Source organism: Macaca thibetana, chromosome 12, assembly GCF_024542745.1.
Source record: "Macaca thibetana thibetana isolate TM-01 chromosome 12, ASM2454274v1, whole genome shotgun sequence".
Classification (NCBI taxonomy): Eukaryota; Metazoa; Chordata; class Mammalia; order Primates; family Cercopithecidae; genus Macaca; species Macaca thibetana.
Genome location: NC_065589.1, coordinates 2,575,108 through 2,591,853, shown reverse-complemented (window position 1 = coordinate 2,591,853; position 16,746 = coordinate 2,575,108). Strand labels below are relative to the sequence as shown.

At 46.8% G+C, this 16,746-nt stretch overlaps 3 protein-coding genes across 3 annotated transcripts in view; all 3 read right to left on the bottom strand.

The window, feature by feature from the left end:
• NDUFA10 (NADH:ubiquinone oxidoreductase subunit A10) overlaps positions 1-16,746 on the bottom strand; it is a 206,838-nt gene that overhangs the window by 124,443 nt on the left and 65,649 nt on the right. The gene's annotated exons all lie outside the window — the stretch shown is intronic.
• LOC126932554 (olfactory receptor 6B2-like) lies at positions 920-2,178 on the bottom strand. Its single transcript, XM_050751544.1, has one exon. It carries the CDS (start codon positions 2,143-2,145, stop codon positions 982-984), a length of 1,164 nt encoding a protein of 387 aa, XP_050607501.1. The 5' UTR covers positions 2,146-2,178; the 3' UTR covers positions 920-981.
• On the bottom strand, positions 9,860-12,201 carry LOC126932557 (olfactory receptor 6B3). Its single transcript, XM_050751548.1, has 2 exons — positions 12,108-12,201; positions 9,860-11,245 (listed from the first exon to the last, which is right to left on the bottom strand). Exon 2 carries the CDS (start codon positions 11,218-11,220, stop codon positions 10,294-10,296), a length of 927 nt encoding a protein of 308 aa, XP_050607505.1. The 5' UTR covers positions 11,221-11,245; positions 12,108-12,201; the 3' UTR covers positions 9,860-10,293.

Below are 16,746 nucleotides of genomic sequence, written 5' to 3'. Positions count from 1 at the left end.
TAGCAAAATCTCAGCAAGGTTTTCTTGTAGACATAGACAGGCTTACTATAAAAGTTGTATAAAAATGTAAAGGCCGTACAATAGTCACAAGAATTTTGAAACAGAGTAATAAAGTAGGAGGAGTCATTCTTCCAGTGTCAAGATTTACTACATAATCATATCAATCAAGACTGTGTAGTGTGGACGGAGGGTGTGATATTGATAGATACAGAGATCAATTAGATAGAACAGAGGATCCAGAAATAAGCCATATTCTCAACTGACACAGTAGCGCACCACATAACGACATTTGGTGAATGATGAAGCGAACAGCATATAAGATGGTGGTCCCATAAGATTATGATACTACATTTTTACTTACCTTTTCTATATTTAGATACCTAAATTGTGGCCAAGCACCGTGGCTTATGCCTCCTGGGAGAGGCAGGACAGGGTTTCTCCCAGCATAATGTATTATGTATACATAATACATAATACAGTATATGCATTATTCCAGTATGTGTATTATCCAGTTTAAATGTATTATGCTTTATGTACTATGCAGTATAAATGTATTATGAATTATGAATATTGGACAGCCATGAGAATGCATGAGTTGCTGTTACATGCAAAAACATCAAGGATTCGGGCAGGCAGCACAGTGAATGAAAGAAGCTGAACATAACAGGGTGCATACTTTATGCATAAACCCTTCAAAAACACCAATGCTAGCATCTGGTTTTGGAAGTCAGGATAGTGCTTCTCGTGGAGGAGGGATAATGACTGGGAGAGGGCATGAAGGCAGCTTCTAGTTCTTGATCTGGGAGCTGGTTCCATGAGCACGGTCCTTTTGTGAAAACATATGTAGACGAAGGCTAATTACTTGTGCACAGTTCTGTAGGTTTGTTAAATTTCACTTAAAAATTAATTCAAAGAGCAGAAAGTGCCGTATACAATGTTGTTTCATCACTACAGATTTTTACCCTAGGACATTTAGTTGTCTTAGTATGAAGTTTGACCCAAGCCCAAGGCCTTTTTCAATTCATCCTTAAATTCCTTGTTCCTCAGGCAGTAGATCAATGGGTTAATTATTGGCGTGACAACAGTGTACACGGCAGAGATGAGCTTGTTGGAGCTCCGGGAATCAATGGCTTGGGGCCGGACATACGTGAAAATCATAGCCATGTAGAAGATGGTGACCACGGTGAGGTGAGAGGCGCAGGTGGAGAAGGCTCTCCAGCGGCCAGTGGCCGAGGGGATGCACAGGACAGCCAGGGTGATGTGCCCATATGACAGCACGGTGGCCAGGAGCGGAAACACCAGGATGATGAAGGCCAGGATGAAATCCACCAGCTCAGCAGTGGAGAAGTCCATGCAGGCCAGCTTGAGGATAGGGGAAATGTCACAAAAGAAGTGGTTCAAGATGTTGGAGCCACAGAACGTGACGCTGGAGATAAAATAGACCTTGATCATGGAGATGGTGAAGCCGCTCACGAAGGAGAAGCCCACCAGCTGGAGGCACAGCCCCGGAGTCACGAGGACGTGGTAGTGCAGCGGGTGGCAGATGGCCACGTAGCGGTCGTAGGCCATGGAGGCCAGAAGCACACACTCGGTGCACACCAGGGAGCTGAAGAAGTAGAGCTGCGTCATGCACCCGACGAAAGAGATGCGTTTCCGCTGGAGGAGGAAGCCCTCCAGCATCTTGGGGGTGATGTCAGACACGTACCAGATCTCCAGGAAAGACATGGAGCTCAGAAAGTAGTACATGGGCCTGTGGAGGGAGGCGCTGCTCCAGACAGTCAGGATGATGGCCAGGTTCTCCACCAGGACAAAGAGGTAAGTGAGCAGGAAGAGGAGGAAGAGCAGGTACTGCAGCCCCGGGGCCGTGGGGAAGCCCACCAGGATGAAGGTGCTGACCTTGGTGACATTCTCCCCCCTCATGCCTCTGTGCTTGGGAGCTGTGGGCCTGAAAAACATCAAAGAGCAAGAGGAAAGGGCTGCAGGGCAGCTGGGGCAGAGAGAGAATGGAGCTGGACTTGGATGGGGAGTTTGGGTACAAAGAGAGGCCACACGGTTCCTGAGAACACCAGGAGAGAGCAGTGATCTGCTGATCTTCTGAGTTTTAAAGTAGAAAACTTCTGTGTGCTTGCATTTATATATAACCATGAAGTAGGAATGAGGAAGAGAATATGCTGAGGAACAGAGCCGGGCAGCTCCTGGGTGGGTGAAACCCAAACCTCTGAGTCTAGGGGCACTACCAGTCCACACATGCTCGGGGCAGCTCTCAGAATCCAAGTGGGCATGGACACAGAGCTGGCCCTCCTTAGGGTCCTTCACCTGAGGGTTCCTGCAAGTCACAGCAGCAACCTTGGCCCGAGGTGAGGGGCTATCAGCCTACCAGGGCAGGACCCCAAACCGGGCTAACCAGCCAGAGGAATGCAGGGAGGGCTCCCAGGAGAGGGCTGCCTGGCTCTTGGGGACCTGGTCCACAGGCGAGGGAGAGAGAGGGTAGCCACAGCCCCTTGCCCCGCAGGGCACCTGGTGGTTGCTTCACTGGCAGTCTAGGTGGTTGAATGGCAGACTTCCACCAGCTCACAGCTGGGGAGGGTGACCCCAGGTTTCTGGCCCAGAATGCTGAAAATTGATGAGAAGACTAGGAGAGGGCCAGGTGGGTGCCGAATAATCGGGAGGCTGTGCTGGGGGAGGTGTGGTGCACGGCACTTCCTGGAGAGCCTCACGGTGACATGTAGGGGGTTGGCTATACGAGTCTGGAGTTCATGGATGAGTTCCAGGCTGAAAAACGAAATTCTAGAAAGGAATTGTCGAGGGACAGGTTTATACTGAGAAACGCACCTGTACTCCTGCTGTCTAGGGTGAGCATTCTGTGGGAACTCAAGATCACCCACTGGGGTGGCATGGCCATTCCCTGCCTTAAAATGCCAGCGTGCAGTTCAGAGTTTAGGATCAATTTCACAAGCATTTGCTACTCACTGCAGTCACTGCCTACTATCTCCCCAAAACAAAAGCAATAAGAACCCCTGCCGTTAAAGGGATCTCCAGATATGAGTCTGAATGTTGCCTCTTTAGACACCATCCAGGGTGGTGACTGTGTGCTTTTCCCAGCTGAGTGGCCACAGAGGGCTTTAAAGTCCACAAGGAGGAAAGTTGGGGGCCACAGAAGCTCCTTGGAAGGCCAGCGGCCCCCACCTGTCAACTGGGTTTGCTGGGGAGAGCTGGCGGTGGGGGTAGCGAGCTTTGGTTCTTATGCTTTTAACCCAGGACAGTGGAGGCCCCTATAGATTTCTCTTGATTTGGATAGTGGTAACTGATCTCTAATGGGTTGGCTAGTTAATACCAGATTGATTCGTTAAATTGAAACTGTGTTACTTGACAAATTCAGGGCCCTTTACAACACACTGTCTCCATCCCCTGAACTTTAGACAATGGCTGCATTTTCTTTTAAACAAACTTTTTATTTTGGAATCATTTTAGATTTACAGAAAAGTTACAAAGAGAACAGAGCCGGGCAGCTCCTGGGTGGGTGAAACCCAAACCTCTGAGTCTAGGGGCACTACCAGTCCACACATGCTCGGGGCAGCTCTCAGAATCCAAGTGGGCATGGACACAGAGCTGGCCCTCCTTAGGGTCCTTCACCTGAGGGTTCCTGCAAGTCACAGCAGCAACCTTGGCCCGAGGTGAGGGGCTATCAGCCTACCAGGGCAGAGAGCCCCGGGAGCCCCTGCATTCAGCTTCCTCCTGCATGAAGAGGGTTTGTTCATCAAAGTAAGGGATTGACATTGGTATTACAGTGGACTGAACTCCAGACTTTGGCGTTCATCTTTTTTTCCTCAAATGCCCGTTTCTGTTCCAGGGTCCCCCATGGCTACGGGCACGGCTGCCTTTTTAACTTGGCTGTGCCTCCCTGGTTTCTGTAGACAGACTGAAAGGCCAAGCGGATGCTGCCGAGGGAGGCTGGCATCCTCTCATCGTAAACAAGGTTCTCCAATGTGTTACAAAGACTGTTTTTGCCCAGTCACAAATTCAAACCTAGGTCTCCAATCTGAGAGAGGAAAGTGAAGCTTTCCATGCCACAGAGCGGACGTATTTTGGGGTGGTCCATGAGACGGGTACTGCGGTAGCTCCTCCCGGCTGCACCTACCATCAGCCTGCCGCCATTTACTCTGATGCCTTCCCTGGTGCCTGGCAGAGCCACCTAGAACCAATCCTCATCAACGATGAGTGAGCAGATGCTCTCTGCCCCATTCAGCCACCTGAGGCTGCTGGCTAATTCTGGGTGAGATGTTAGACATCAGGGCATAACCCGATGCCTATGAATATGTGCTCAGCACAGTACTCAAAAATGCAAGGGCCACTTATGGAGCATCCATGAGCCATCCTGCTTGGTGCTGGCCATGAGACTGCAGAGGGGAATCCCTGCCCCAGATTGTATGTGGGGGGCATGTGGAGTGGGGAGTGTCAATCACACACACAAACGAAGAGCTCTCTCCCCAAGCAAGGAATACATCGTACCCTAAAATCACAGCAAAATGAGCCCATCAGCAACTTGGAAAGTGCTGGACCCTACCTGGCCTGTCGGGAAGCCTCACTGCAAATGGCTGCAGCTGCCTGCAGGAGTGAAGAGTAGCTTCTGCCTGTGTCCAGCAACTCCCAGGCTGGCCACAGTGACCAGACAAGCCTTGAACGTGCTCTTGAGAAGTGGGCTGCCTGAGGCACTGGGGAGACACCACTGTGGCTTTTTCTGATGAGCACAGGGACTCCAGGGTCCAATTATCCCCCTGCTGATGGAAAGGCCCACACTGCCAATTAGGTGAGCCGGTGCCTCTGGGGCCAGGCTGGCCCCTGCCTGGCTGAGGGCATCCAAGCAGAGGCTGTTGAGCCACTCCTGGCCCCCCCGTTTGGGCCCTTCACCCTCCTCAGTGGCTCTCTCCCACACTCCCTACTGAAGGCGCTGCTGTCCATGGGTCACCCTTGTTCCTGTGCAGCCCACACCCTCTGAGGGAAGGATTTGTCCCACCTGACTTCTGTTTCCTCTCTGGTCCAGTTCTTCTGACCTCCCCTGTTCTCTCCACTTTAATTCTATGGCCCCAGGTGCTCCTCAAGTAGGCTGGCTCCTGCCACCCTGCTTGGGGCTTTGGGACTCACTGTGCCTTCTGGAATGTTCTCCCTCTGCATCAGCCCGCCTGTTCCCTCACTTCCTACAATCCCACACCCAGCCAGGACATTCCTTTTTCCTCTCCTGCCAGATGAGTCAGCTTGGGCTGCCAGGGGAGGAACCCTGTCCAGCCTCTCCCAGCTTCTGGGGGCTCCTGGCTTCAGGGTCTGTGGCACCAACACTTCGATCTCTGCATCTCAGGTCACGTCGCCTCCCCATGGTCTGTGTGTCAGATCTCTCCTGTGTGTCTCCTTGAGTGTGTGTTTATTATTTTCAAATTTATGCATAATAGATGTATATACTTTTGGAGTACAAACGATTGAATGCAATTATAATTTGTAAATATCAAATTAGTATAAATGGGCTATTCATCACCTTAAATATTTGTCTTTTCTTTATACCAGAAACATTCAAATTATGGCTATTTTGATATATGCAATAGATTACTGAAAACTATAGTCACCTTACTGATCTCTAACCTCAGTCTTATTTTTTCTATCAAACTATATATCTGCATCCATTAATCAACCTCGCTTCACCCCAGTCCCCCGTACCCTTCCTAGCCTCTCATAACCACCAATCTACTATTTCCATGAGATCCACTTTTTAAGCTCCCACATATGAGTGAGAACATGCGATATGTGTCTTTGTGCCTGGCTTATGTCACTTAACATAATGACATCCAGTTCCTGCAAATAACAAGATTTCATTCTTTTTTATGGCTGAATAATATTCCACTGCATATAGTACCACTTTTTTTATCCATTCATTCATTCAGATGGACACTTAGGTTGATTCCATATTTTGGTTATTGTGAACAGTGCTGCAGTAAACATGGGAGTGCAGAGATTCCTTCAGTGCATTGATTTCCTTTCTTTTGGATATATATACAGTAGTGGAAATGTGGGATTATATGGTAGTTCTGTTTTTAGTTTGTTGAGAAACCTCCATACTGTTGCCTATGGTGGCTGTACTAATTTACATTCTCATCAACAACGAATGAGCGTTCTCCTTTCTCTACATTCTCACCAAAAACTATTATTCCCTGTCTTTTTAAAAATAAAAGCCATTTTAAATGGGATGAGATGGCATCTCACTGTGGTTTTGATTCACATTTCTGTGATTATTAGTGATGTTGAGCATTTTTTTACATACCTGTTTGCCATTTGTATGTATGCTTTTGAGAAATATCTATTCAGAAATTTTACCCATTTTTAAATGAGATTATTTGTTTTTTTTTTTTTTTTTGCTTTTTTTTTTTTTTTTGCCATTGAGCTATTTGAGTTCCTTATATATTCTGGTTATTAATCCCTTGTCAGATAGATAGTTTGTAATTATTTTCTGTGGGTTGCCTTTTTACTCTGTTGCTTGTTTCCTTTGTTGTGTAGAAACTTTTTAGTTTGATGTAATCCTGTTTGTCTGTTTTTGCTTTGGTTGCCTGTTCTTTTGAGGTCTTGCACAAAATCATTCTTTGCCCAGACCAATGTCCTGGAGTGTTTCCGCAATGTTTTCTTCTAGTGATTTTGTAGTTTTGAGTCTTAGATTTAAGTATTTAATCCATTTGGATTGAATTTTCTTATGTGGTGAGAGATGGGGGTCCAGTTTCATTCTTCTGCACATGGATATCCAGTTTTCCCAGCACCATTTATTGACAAATCTATCCTTTCCTCATCATAGGTCCTTGGCACCTTTGTTGAAAATGAGTTCACTGTAAATGTGTGGATTTATATCTGGGTTCTCTGTCCTGTTCCATTGGTCTATGTGTCTGTTTCTATGCTAGTAACATGCTGGTTTGGTTACTGTAGCTTTGTAGTATAATTGGAAGTCAGGTGGTATGCCTGCCATGCCTGGGAACTCTTGGGTCCTGATCCGCCTGCCATGCCTGGGAGCTCTCGGGTCCTGATCTGCCTGCCATGCCTGGGAGCTCCTGGGGCTCTGATCTGCCTGTCACGCAGGCTCTTATGAGGACACTTGTCACTGCATTTAGGGCCCACCTGGTTAATCCACACTGATCTCCCCATCTCCAGATCCTTAATTTAGTTACATCTGCAAAGACCCTTTTTCCAAATAAAGTTGTATTCACAGGTTCCAGAGATTTGACATAGACCTATATTTTGGGGCCATTTTTCAGCTGACTAGAGCTGATGAATTTTTTTTTTCCTTAGCATGTATCCCTGAATACCATTCGAGTATTTTACCTATTTATTTTGTGTATTTCTCTGTCATCTAATAGAATGTAAAGTGTATGAGGGCTGAGATTTTTGTTGATATTGTTCATCGTTTACCTTGAGTGTCTGGCACATAGTAGGTGCTTGGATGAATAAATGAGTAAATGAATGAATGACTCAGTTAGTTGTGACCAGAGAAGGGTGTGGACAGAGGATATGGAGTAATTTAACTGGAGACAAACCATGTCCTGGCCCAGCTGCCTGGGATGGAAAATCAGCTCTCCACAGCCCCGAGAATGGCACCAGTAGCATCGCTCTGAGCCTGTGCCTGGGTCCCTGGGCTGGCTACCCAGCCTAGTGCCCTTCCTCCAAATAAGGCAGGGACATGGGCTCTGACCCAGCCGGCTAAGTAGGGGTGAAGACCCAGATGATCAATTGCACACAAAGGAGGTAAACTCAAGGTCATGACACCCAGGAGGCCCAGGAGGGAGGTCCTGACTGTGGGTGGCAGGAAGTCTCGGCACTCACTCTGTACCAGCTTAGAGGGGGCCAGAGAAGGACAGTGGACTCTGGAAAGGACATGAGCTGGAGGTGGACAGTCAGTGGACGGTGGTGCTTCTGTACAACAACATGGGTGTCAAGCATGGGGTTGGCAGATGTGGAAGTGACAAGTGGGTTTTAATGGGGTGGACATGAGCTCTGCAAACAGATCCAAACTCAGTCAGAATGAGTACAGAGGAGGAAAAGCAACTTCTCCATAACTCAGATACAGATACAGGCAGATTTTAGACCTTCATCATTTCCCGGTGGTGGACATACAGTGGTGGTTGACGCACCACTGTGCAACCTTCCTGCCCAGACAGCTGCTCCAAGCCAACTGGGTTCCCAGGGGTCTGAGTGGCCCTCCTCCCAGAGGGTGAGAGCAGACCTGGCCACCTGGGAGCTGGCAGGGAACTGGCCGGTACAGAGGAGGATGGGCTTCAGGGTTCTGTGCAGTCTGAGGATGCTGCGATCAACTACAAAACAGTTTCTATATTAAAACCAGACTCACAAGGTCAATTCTAGAGTGGGATGAAACTTAACAGTATGAGCTGAAGAAGGTTTTCTTGGTTGTCTCTGGCTCAAAAATGTGCAGAGGACTGGATGGATGCCAGAGTTGATTAAGATAGATTTAGTAAGAGCTTATTAGAAAGTACGTGTTTGAAACAAGAAGACAGGTGTTGAAGGTGGCCCTGGCAGACAGCAGCAAGGAGAGGGATGGTAGGAAGACATCGCCCTGCTGTGAGCAGCCCACCAGGCAAGAGCTGTGGCTGAAGAAGCATGGATGAAGAGACGTGGATGAAGAGGCATGGATGAAGGGCCGTGGGTGAAGAGACGTGGATGAAGAGGCATGGATGAAGGGCCGTGGGTGAAGAGATGTGGATGAAGGGCCGTGGGTGAAGAGACGTGGATGAAAGGCCGTGGGTGAAGAGACGTGGATGAAGGGCCGTGGGTGAAGAGACGTGGATGAAGAGGCATGGATGAAGGGCCGTGGGTGAAGAGACGTGGATGAAGGGCTGTGGGTGAAGAGACGTGGATGAAGAGGCATGGATGAAGGGCCGTGGGTGAAGAGGCATGGATGAAGGGCCGTGGGTGAAGAGGCGTGGATGAAGAGGCCATGGGTGAAGAGACGTGGATGAAGAGGCATGGATGAAGGGCCGTGGGTGAAGAGGCATGGATGAAGGGCCGTGGGTGAAGAGACGTGGATGAAGGGCCGTGGGTGAAGAGACGTGGATGAAGAGGCATGGATGAAGGGCCGTGGGTGAAGAGGCATGGATGAAGGGCCGTGGGTGAAGAGACGTGGATGAAGGGCCGTGGGTGAAGAGACGTGGATGAAGAGGCATGGATGAAGGGCCGTGGGTGAAGAGACGTGGATGAAGGGCCGTGGGTGAAGAGACGTGGATGAAGAGGCATGGATGAAGGGCCGTGGGTGAAGAGACGTGGATGAAGGGCCGTGGATGAAGAGACGCGGATGAAGGACCGTGGATGAAGAGGCGTGGATAAAGGAACGTGGGCAAAGAGCCGTGGATTAAGAGACATGGATGAAGGGCCATAGGTGAAGAGCTGTGGATGAGGGGCCGTGGGTGAAGAGCCGTGGATGAGCCATGGGTGAAGAGCTGTTGATGAAAAGTTATGAACGAAAAGCCATGGATGAAGGGCTGTGGATGAAGAGCCGTGGATTAAGAGACATGGATGAAGGGCCATAGGTGAAGAGCTGTGGATGAGGGGCCATGAGTGAAGATCTGTTGATGAAAAGTTATGAACGAAAAGCCATGGATGAAGGGCTGTGGATGAAGAGCTGTGGATGAACAGGTGTGCATGTGGCCAAGGCACCACCAGCCTTCACTGGGAGCAAGCAAAACCCAAGCCCGACGCCCTCTCCTGCTCACACCCGCTGAGAGGCAGGCTCTAAATTCCTGACCCCAAGTCAGCCTGATCCCTTAAATCAGACCCCATGAAGCCCTTTGCTACCCCATCCTGCCCTCCCATGAAATCCTTACTCTTCCGAGACACATTTTGCTTTGGCGACATGTGGAGCTCATTTTGCCACATGGTTAAACATTTCAGTGCTTTAACACACTGCAATTTATTGGGGACTTTACGATCTCAGATGACCTGGCATGTTTTGCTGCTTTCTGAAATGTGCGTGGTCATTTTAAAGGCGAGGAAAATTTATTAAGCTTTACTAAGTACGGCTTTGCGCATCTATAAAAAGAAGAAAGTACTGGTATTACAACACCAACAACAATACCTATGATATTAACCTCAACCTCAGTTTTTTTCTGGAAAGAGAAAAATGGATTTGGAAGTAATTTTTAAATGAATGCGGTACTACCATAATGAAGACAGTCAAATGGCCTCCTCAGAGGGGCTGGTTGTGTATTCCGAGATGGAGTTCCAGAAAGGTAGAAAGCTTGCCCTCTATGGCACAGCTCAAGCCAAGCCGGAGGCTTTTTTCAAGGCATTCTTAAATTCCTTATTCCTCAGGCAGTATATCAAGGGGTTCAAGACGGGGGTGAGAACTGTGTACAAAACAGAGATGAGCTTGTTGGAGCTCCGGGAATCAATGGCCTGGGGCCGGACATACATGAAAAGCAAGGCTATGTAGAAGATGGTGACCACGGTGAGGTGAGAGGCGCAGGTGGAGAAGGCTCTCCAGCGGCCAGTGGCCGAGGGGATGCGCAGGACAGCCAGGGTGATGTGCCCATATGACAGCACGGTGGCCAGGAGCGGAAACACCAGGATGATGAAGGCCAGGATGAAATCCACCAGCTCAGCAGTGGAGAAGTCCGTGCAGGCCAGCTTGAGGATAGGGGAAATGTCACAAACGAAGTGGTTCAAGACGTTGGAGCCACAGAATGTGACGCTGGAGATAAAATAGACCTTGATCATGGAGATGGTGAAGCCGCTCACGAAGGAGAAGCCCACCAGCTGGAGGCACAGCCCCGGGGTCACGAGGACGTGGTAGCGCAGCGGGTGGCAGATGGCCACGTAGCGGTCGTAGGCCATGGAGGCCAGAAGCACACACTCGGTGCACACCAGGGAGCTGAAGAAGTAGAGCTGCGTCATGCACCCGACGAAAGAGATGCGTTTCCGCTGGAGGAGGAAGCCCTCCAGCATCTTGGGGGTGATGTCAGACACGTACCAGATCTCCAAGAAAGACATGGAGCTCAGAAAGTAGTACATGGGCCTGTGGAGGGAGGCGCTGCTCCAGACAGTCAGGATGATGGCCAGGTTCTCCACTAGGACAAAGAGGTAAGTGAGCAGGAAGAGGAGGAAGAGCAGGTACTGCAGCCCCGGGGCCGTGGGGAAGCCCACCAGGATGAAGGTGCTGACCTTGGTGACATTCTCTCCCCTCATGCCTCTGTGCTTGGGAGCTGTGGGCCTGCAAAACATCAAAGAGCAAGAGGAAAGGGCTGCAGGGCAGCTGGGGCAGAGAGAGAATGGAGCTGGACTTGGATGGGGAGTTTGGGTGCAAAGAGAGACCACGCGGCTCCCCAGAGCACCAGTGGGGAACAAAAGCAGCTCCCCACCCTGATGCATGTTAAGCATTAACCTCCGATGATATAGATTCTAGGTCTCAGAGCCTCTAACACTGGGTCTGGAACACCCTCCTGAGCCTGCCACCACCAGTCTCCCTCATCCGTCTCAAAACTATGTCCTATTTTTCACCATCTGGACTTCTCCAAGGGACCTGATAACCATGAAGGGGGTCCACAGGGTGTCTGGTGTCCTCCAGGTGATGAGCCCAGACTGCCCCAGGCTTCTGGGTGTATTGTTTGAGTCTGATGCGTTCTTTCTAAATTGTTAGATATATGTATGACCTGTCACCCGGTTTTAGGGTTGATTTTACAGAAGGAAGAGACACCATAGCAGGGGTAAGGCCCAGGTCCAAGTTAGCCAGACCCCAGACCCAGGCACACCCACAGCGGCAGCCGGAGCCTCCCAGGCCAAGAAGGGAAAGTGGCCACATCCTTATCCCCGTAGATCTGAGGGGAATATCAGCGAGGGAGAGATTGCAACACAATCCTGGAAGAGAGAAAACAGATGGCAGCAGAGAGGAGGAAGTCTAGAACATTTTCAAGGGGCCTGTCGCTGAGGGAGGAGCTGTCCACCCACACCTGCATGTGTATTTTAACATAAATCACAACTGTTAATCCTCACTACAGTCGTGGGAAAAACAAGGCTTACATCTCTATGTTGAGATGGAAAGTCTAAGACTCAAAAAGAAAGGTTCATGGACTTACCCAGGGTCGGGGCAGCACCAGGACACAGACTGGAATCTTCTAACACCAGGGCCACTGCCCTTTCAATGCGGTTTCCACAACAGAAGCAGTGAACTCATGTGGATGTGGGCTAGAACACTTGAATTATAAAGATGTGTAGATACAGTTGCTGGTTGCCCTGTGACACTAACAGGCAATGAAAACAGAAAGTCACAAAACAAATAGTATTATTCAGAAAAAAAGGCAGAGAAGACCCCTTCAGAAGGAAATACGGGGATATAGGGCATCGGTTGGTTTAACGAACCTAAAGCCAATATTTGAATTAATAAGCAAAAGACTTGGAAGCAACCATATTTTTTATGAATAAGAGGTGGGCTAAGTAAGTTTTGTCACATCCATATTATGAACACTATGTGGTCACTGAAGAAGGGGCAGGTTTGTCTGTCGATATGGAATGGTTTCCAAGGTCTGTAGTTACAGTTTTAAATGTTCGAAACAGCACGGATCGTATGCCTCTGCTCATACAAGTAAAAGTATGTAAATAGGGCAGACGACCTGTGACAGTCACACAAGGCGATGGGGACACTTACCGTCCCTGAGGGGGAGAGCAGGATACTGGAACACAGATGGCAGGGAAATGTTTTTATGGCAACCCTTTTTCTGTCTTTCGAATTTTGCTTCACGTGAGTGTATTATTTATTCAAAATAGTGAACCATTACTTATTTGCAAATACTACATTCTCCTTTAAAAAGAAAAGGTTACACACTGGATTAGCAATTCACTAAGTCAGCACTTTCCCAGACCATAGTTCCGAATCTATACTGAAAAATATACATAGATTAAATGGCTGAATGAGCATAAAGTGTATTGTGCAGTATATCATGTGCCTTAAAAATGACAAAGGTTTCAATTATGATATTGCAAAGAGTAATGAAAACAGAGGATGGATCAGAAACTGCAGAATAATATCAACAGCAATTTTCTTCCCCAAATAGTAGAGAAATTGAAATACAGAAAAGAAAACTGAAACTAAAGATTAAATAGAACTATATTGATGGCATCTATTAGAGCATGAATAAGTAGGTAAATTATTAAGAATATAAATAAGTAATATGAATTTAACAGATCCTTAAAGAAAACACATAGGAAATGTAGGGAGTTGTTAAAACACCTGATTCATGTTGGCATGCAGTAGTCATTCCATAAATGGTAGCAAGATTGTGCCTAGAAGTTACATGAATGAAATCTAATAAAACAGCTTTCTTTTACATATACCGATTAAACACAAAACGAACTTAAACCACAGTAGTGTGTGTCGTAGAACTGCATGAAGTGGAGTCCCTGACCCTTTGCTGACATCCTTTCTTGCACCTGGAATGCCCCCCAGCCCCGTCCCCACTCTGGCTGCTGCTGCTGTGGCCGTCCTCTGGGCTCCCATCACCCCACACCTACCCCCCTCTCTGCCCTGTCTCTCCTGGTTGCACTTGCTATGTTCATGAGGGAGGAGGGATGTGGGTTGGGTGCGACCGGGCTGTACGACTGATGGAAACTCTATTTGGAAGGTGCTCGTGAAGTGCCTTTTGCTGCCCACCCACTGGGCTGCATGCTTCAGAGGACAGGAGCTATACCTCTCTCACCACAGACCAAGGCACCAAGAGCACTTCCCACCACGCAGTAGAAACTCCACAAGCCATAGGGGAATGAATGTCGATGGGAAGGTTAAAGGAGTGACAAGGGCCTGCCCAAACTAACATGGTACAGCAAAAGCTGGCAGAGTGGGTGGTGGCACGTGTTTATTTTCACCACCACAACCACCTGCCCCCTCTTCTCTCTCCTCTTAGTGTTCAAATCCCAGATCTTTAAAGAAAAAGAGAAATTCCATATAAAATGTAAAACTAGAGGGCTATCCTCATGACACAAATGCTAGTGAAGAAAGGCGGCCCAGAGCCAAGAGTCTTTGAGGATGTCACCACCCTCCTGCCCATGGGAGGGAAGAAGGTGTCCAGAAAGCCTCATCGGGGTGCCCGGAGAGCTCTGTGGCCCAGGGGACATGGATGGTGGGAGTCTGGATCTCACAGTTGTCTGGGTCAGCAGGGAGGAGGGCTGATGGCTGGGTGTGAGTGGGGTGTATGGCTGATGGACGCAGTATTTGGAAATCCTTTTGTGGCTCCAAATCAGCAAAATTTAAGAAGGGCAGAGGCAACTGGCTGGGCAGCTTGGTGGCTGTAAACAGAGTAAGGATAGCAGCATTATCAGCAGGTACCACGGAGATCATGGCTAGTTTTGGAACTTCAAGGAAAAAAAACCCTAAAGGCATCCAGCCAGAATAAAATATATATAATTTTGTATATAAAATAGAACATCCGTTGAGTTAGCTTTAGTTTTCATCAAAAACTTAAGAGTCCAGAAAACAGCAGAGAAACATCTAGAGAGGGCTGGAGGATATGAAACTCGAATATTGTGTCCAGACCTGGAAGTATTCACGCCTGAGGGTAACAGAGAGGCAGCCTGCACAAGCACCTGATTTGCATGTAGGAGTTTTAAACTCTTCCTCAATATGAAACTCAAAATGTCACAGGTATTAACTTGAGACATAATAACAATCCTTGACCAAGACTTTCACAGCATAAAAACACAGGCAGTGAAGAAAAGCACATTCAAACACAGCGTCTGAAGAAAACCACATTCAAACACAGCATATACAATTCCAGCAAATGTTGTCCAGATAGCTACAAAACAAAATGCAAAGGTCTGTCCTTGTTTATTGAGATAATATATAATGAAAAATAGTAATTGTTTGCAAAAAGAAAAAAGGGAAACTGGGCTTAAATACAGTTAAAGCCAGTAACTATATTTAAACCAGTTTCTCTTCTTTTCCCAATTACTGATTATCTAATTGTTTTTCCATGAGGAAAAACTTGGGAGAGGATAAGATTGTAATAAGAAAAAAAGTGTGTTTTGCCTCATTTTCAGATGAGATAATCAAAAGGCTATGTTTTATTCCTGGAGTTTATTGTTAGAGTAATATGAGTCCTTAAAATTTTTAATAGTAAATCATGGTTTTTAAAAGGATATAGATCCTATAAATCTTGAAAGAACAAAAAATATAGAAATAAAGGAAATCATAAGAAAGCACCTAAAACTAACTACAACAAAAAAAGAAAAAAAAAAAAGAAAAAAAACAACAAGAAAAAAGTCAGTTGTGACAATAAATGTAAGTAGGATAAACTCACCTAGTAAAAGGAAAAAACGCCCAAGTCATAGAAAAAGAATCTATTTTATTAGGTTGGTGCAAACGTAGTTGTGGTAATATGCCAAGATACATAACAAAAAACTTCAACTCAGGTTGAAATGACCATAGGTTCAGATGTATAATCAAACAAAAAGAAAGCATGATTGCAGAATTAACATTTGATCAAATAAAATTTCAGACCCCAAATGGTCTGTTTTATTTATCAACCTTTTAGTGAATAATACATCCTCAACACAGAGTCAGCAAAAACCTGACTTTAGTATCAGAAGAAATAGACAGGGGCTGGGCGCAGTGGCTCATGCCTGTAATCCCAGCACTTTGGGAGGCCAAGGCGGGCAGATTACCTGACGTCAGTAGTTCGAGACTAGCCTGGCCAACATGGTGAAATCCGTCTCTACTAAAAATACAAAACTTAGCCTGGCGTCATGGTGGGCACCTGTAATTCCAGCTACTCCAAAGGCTGAGGTATGAGAATCACTTGAACCCTGGAGACGGAGGTTGCAGTGGACGGAGATTGCACCACTGCACTCTAGGCTGGGTGACAGAGCAAGACTCCATCTGAAAGAAACAAAAAAAAAAAAAAGAAGAAGAAGAAGAAGAAATAGAAATAAAGTAGCAGCAGCAGACTCTAGTACATGCCTCTCACTACTTGACAGATCTCAAAGGTAAAAGCAAATTAGAATGCCAAGTATTAGAATTAGAATAATATAATTTTTGTAATGTTGATTTGAGGGATAATAAACTCACAGCCCTGAGAAAACATACACCTTTGTTTAGAAAACGTGGAGAAATCATCTGCAATAGCATCAAAAAATGTTCAATCTCTCTCCAAAGCAGAATCACAGATAACACATTTTCCTAAAAACAATGGCATAAAAATCATTTTTCATGAATTAGAAAAAATAATAGAATTGATCGATAGCAGCAAAAACTTGTTCTGACGTAGGCTGAGTTGAGGACAGTAAAATGATGGAACTCTAGCTAGTTTAACGAGCAGGAGAATATGAGCATGCAACCCAATTTCAGAGACTATAAAAAGTAAACTGCAGATGGAGATGCACCAAATGACAGGAAGGGTTGGCGCTATTTACTAAGCACCTCATATGTGTTCTATTCAGTGGTCCTCTTACAGCTTCAGTTTACAGATGACAAGAAAGACTGGGGGCTTAGACGATTATTAAAAGCAATCATGTAAGAGTGAATGTTAACGTCAAGAAAAAGGTCTATTTCTGAGAAAACGGAGTGAAGTGAAGACAACTCAGCAGCATCATGATGTTAAAATTGCTTCAAAGAAAACCGACAGGCCCACATACTTGACCTGTGCCCAGCTTCTAGCTATGCCAGGAGTAGATCTTTCCTACCTTAGGTAAACCCTTAGAGAGTGTGGGAAAGTCTCCATTCATTTT

Excerpts from the sequence above, each read along its gene's own strand:
- LOC126932554 (XM_050751544.1), bottom strand. The coding sequence starts at position 2,145 with ATGGTTATATATAAATGCAAGCACACAGAAGTTTTCTACTTTAAAACT.
- LOC126932557 (XM_050751548.1), bottom strand. The coding sequence starts at position 11,220 with ATGAGGGGAGAGAATGTCACCAAGGTCAGCACCTTCATCCTGGTGGGC.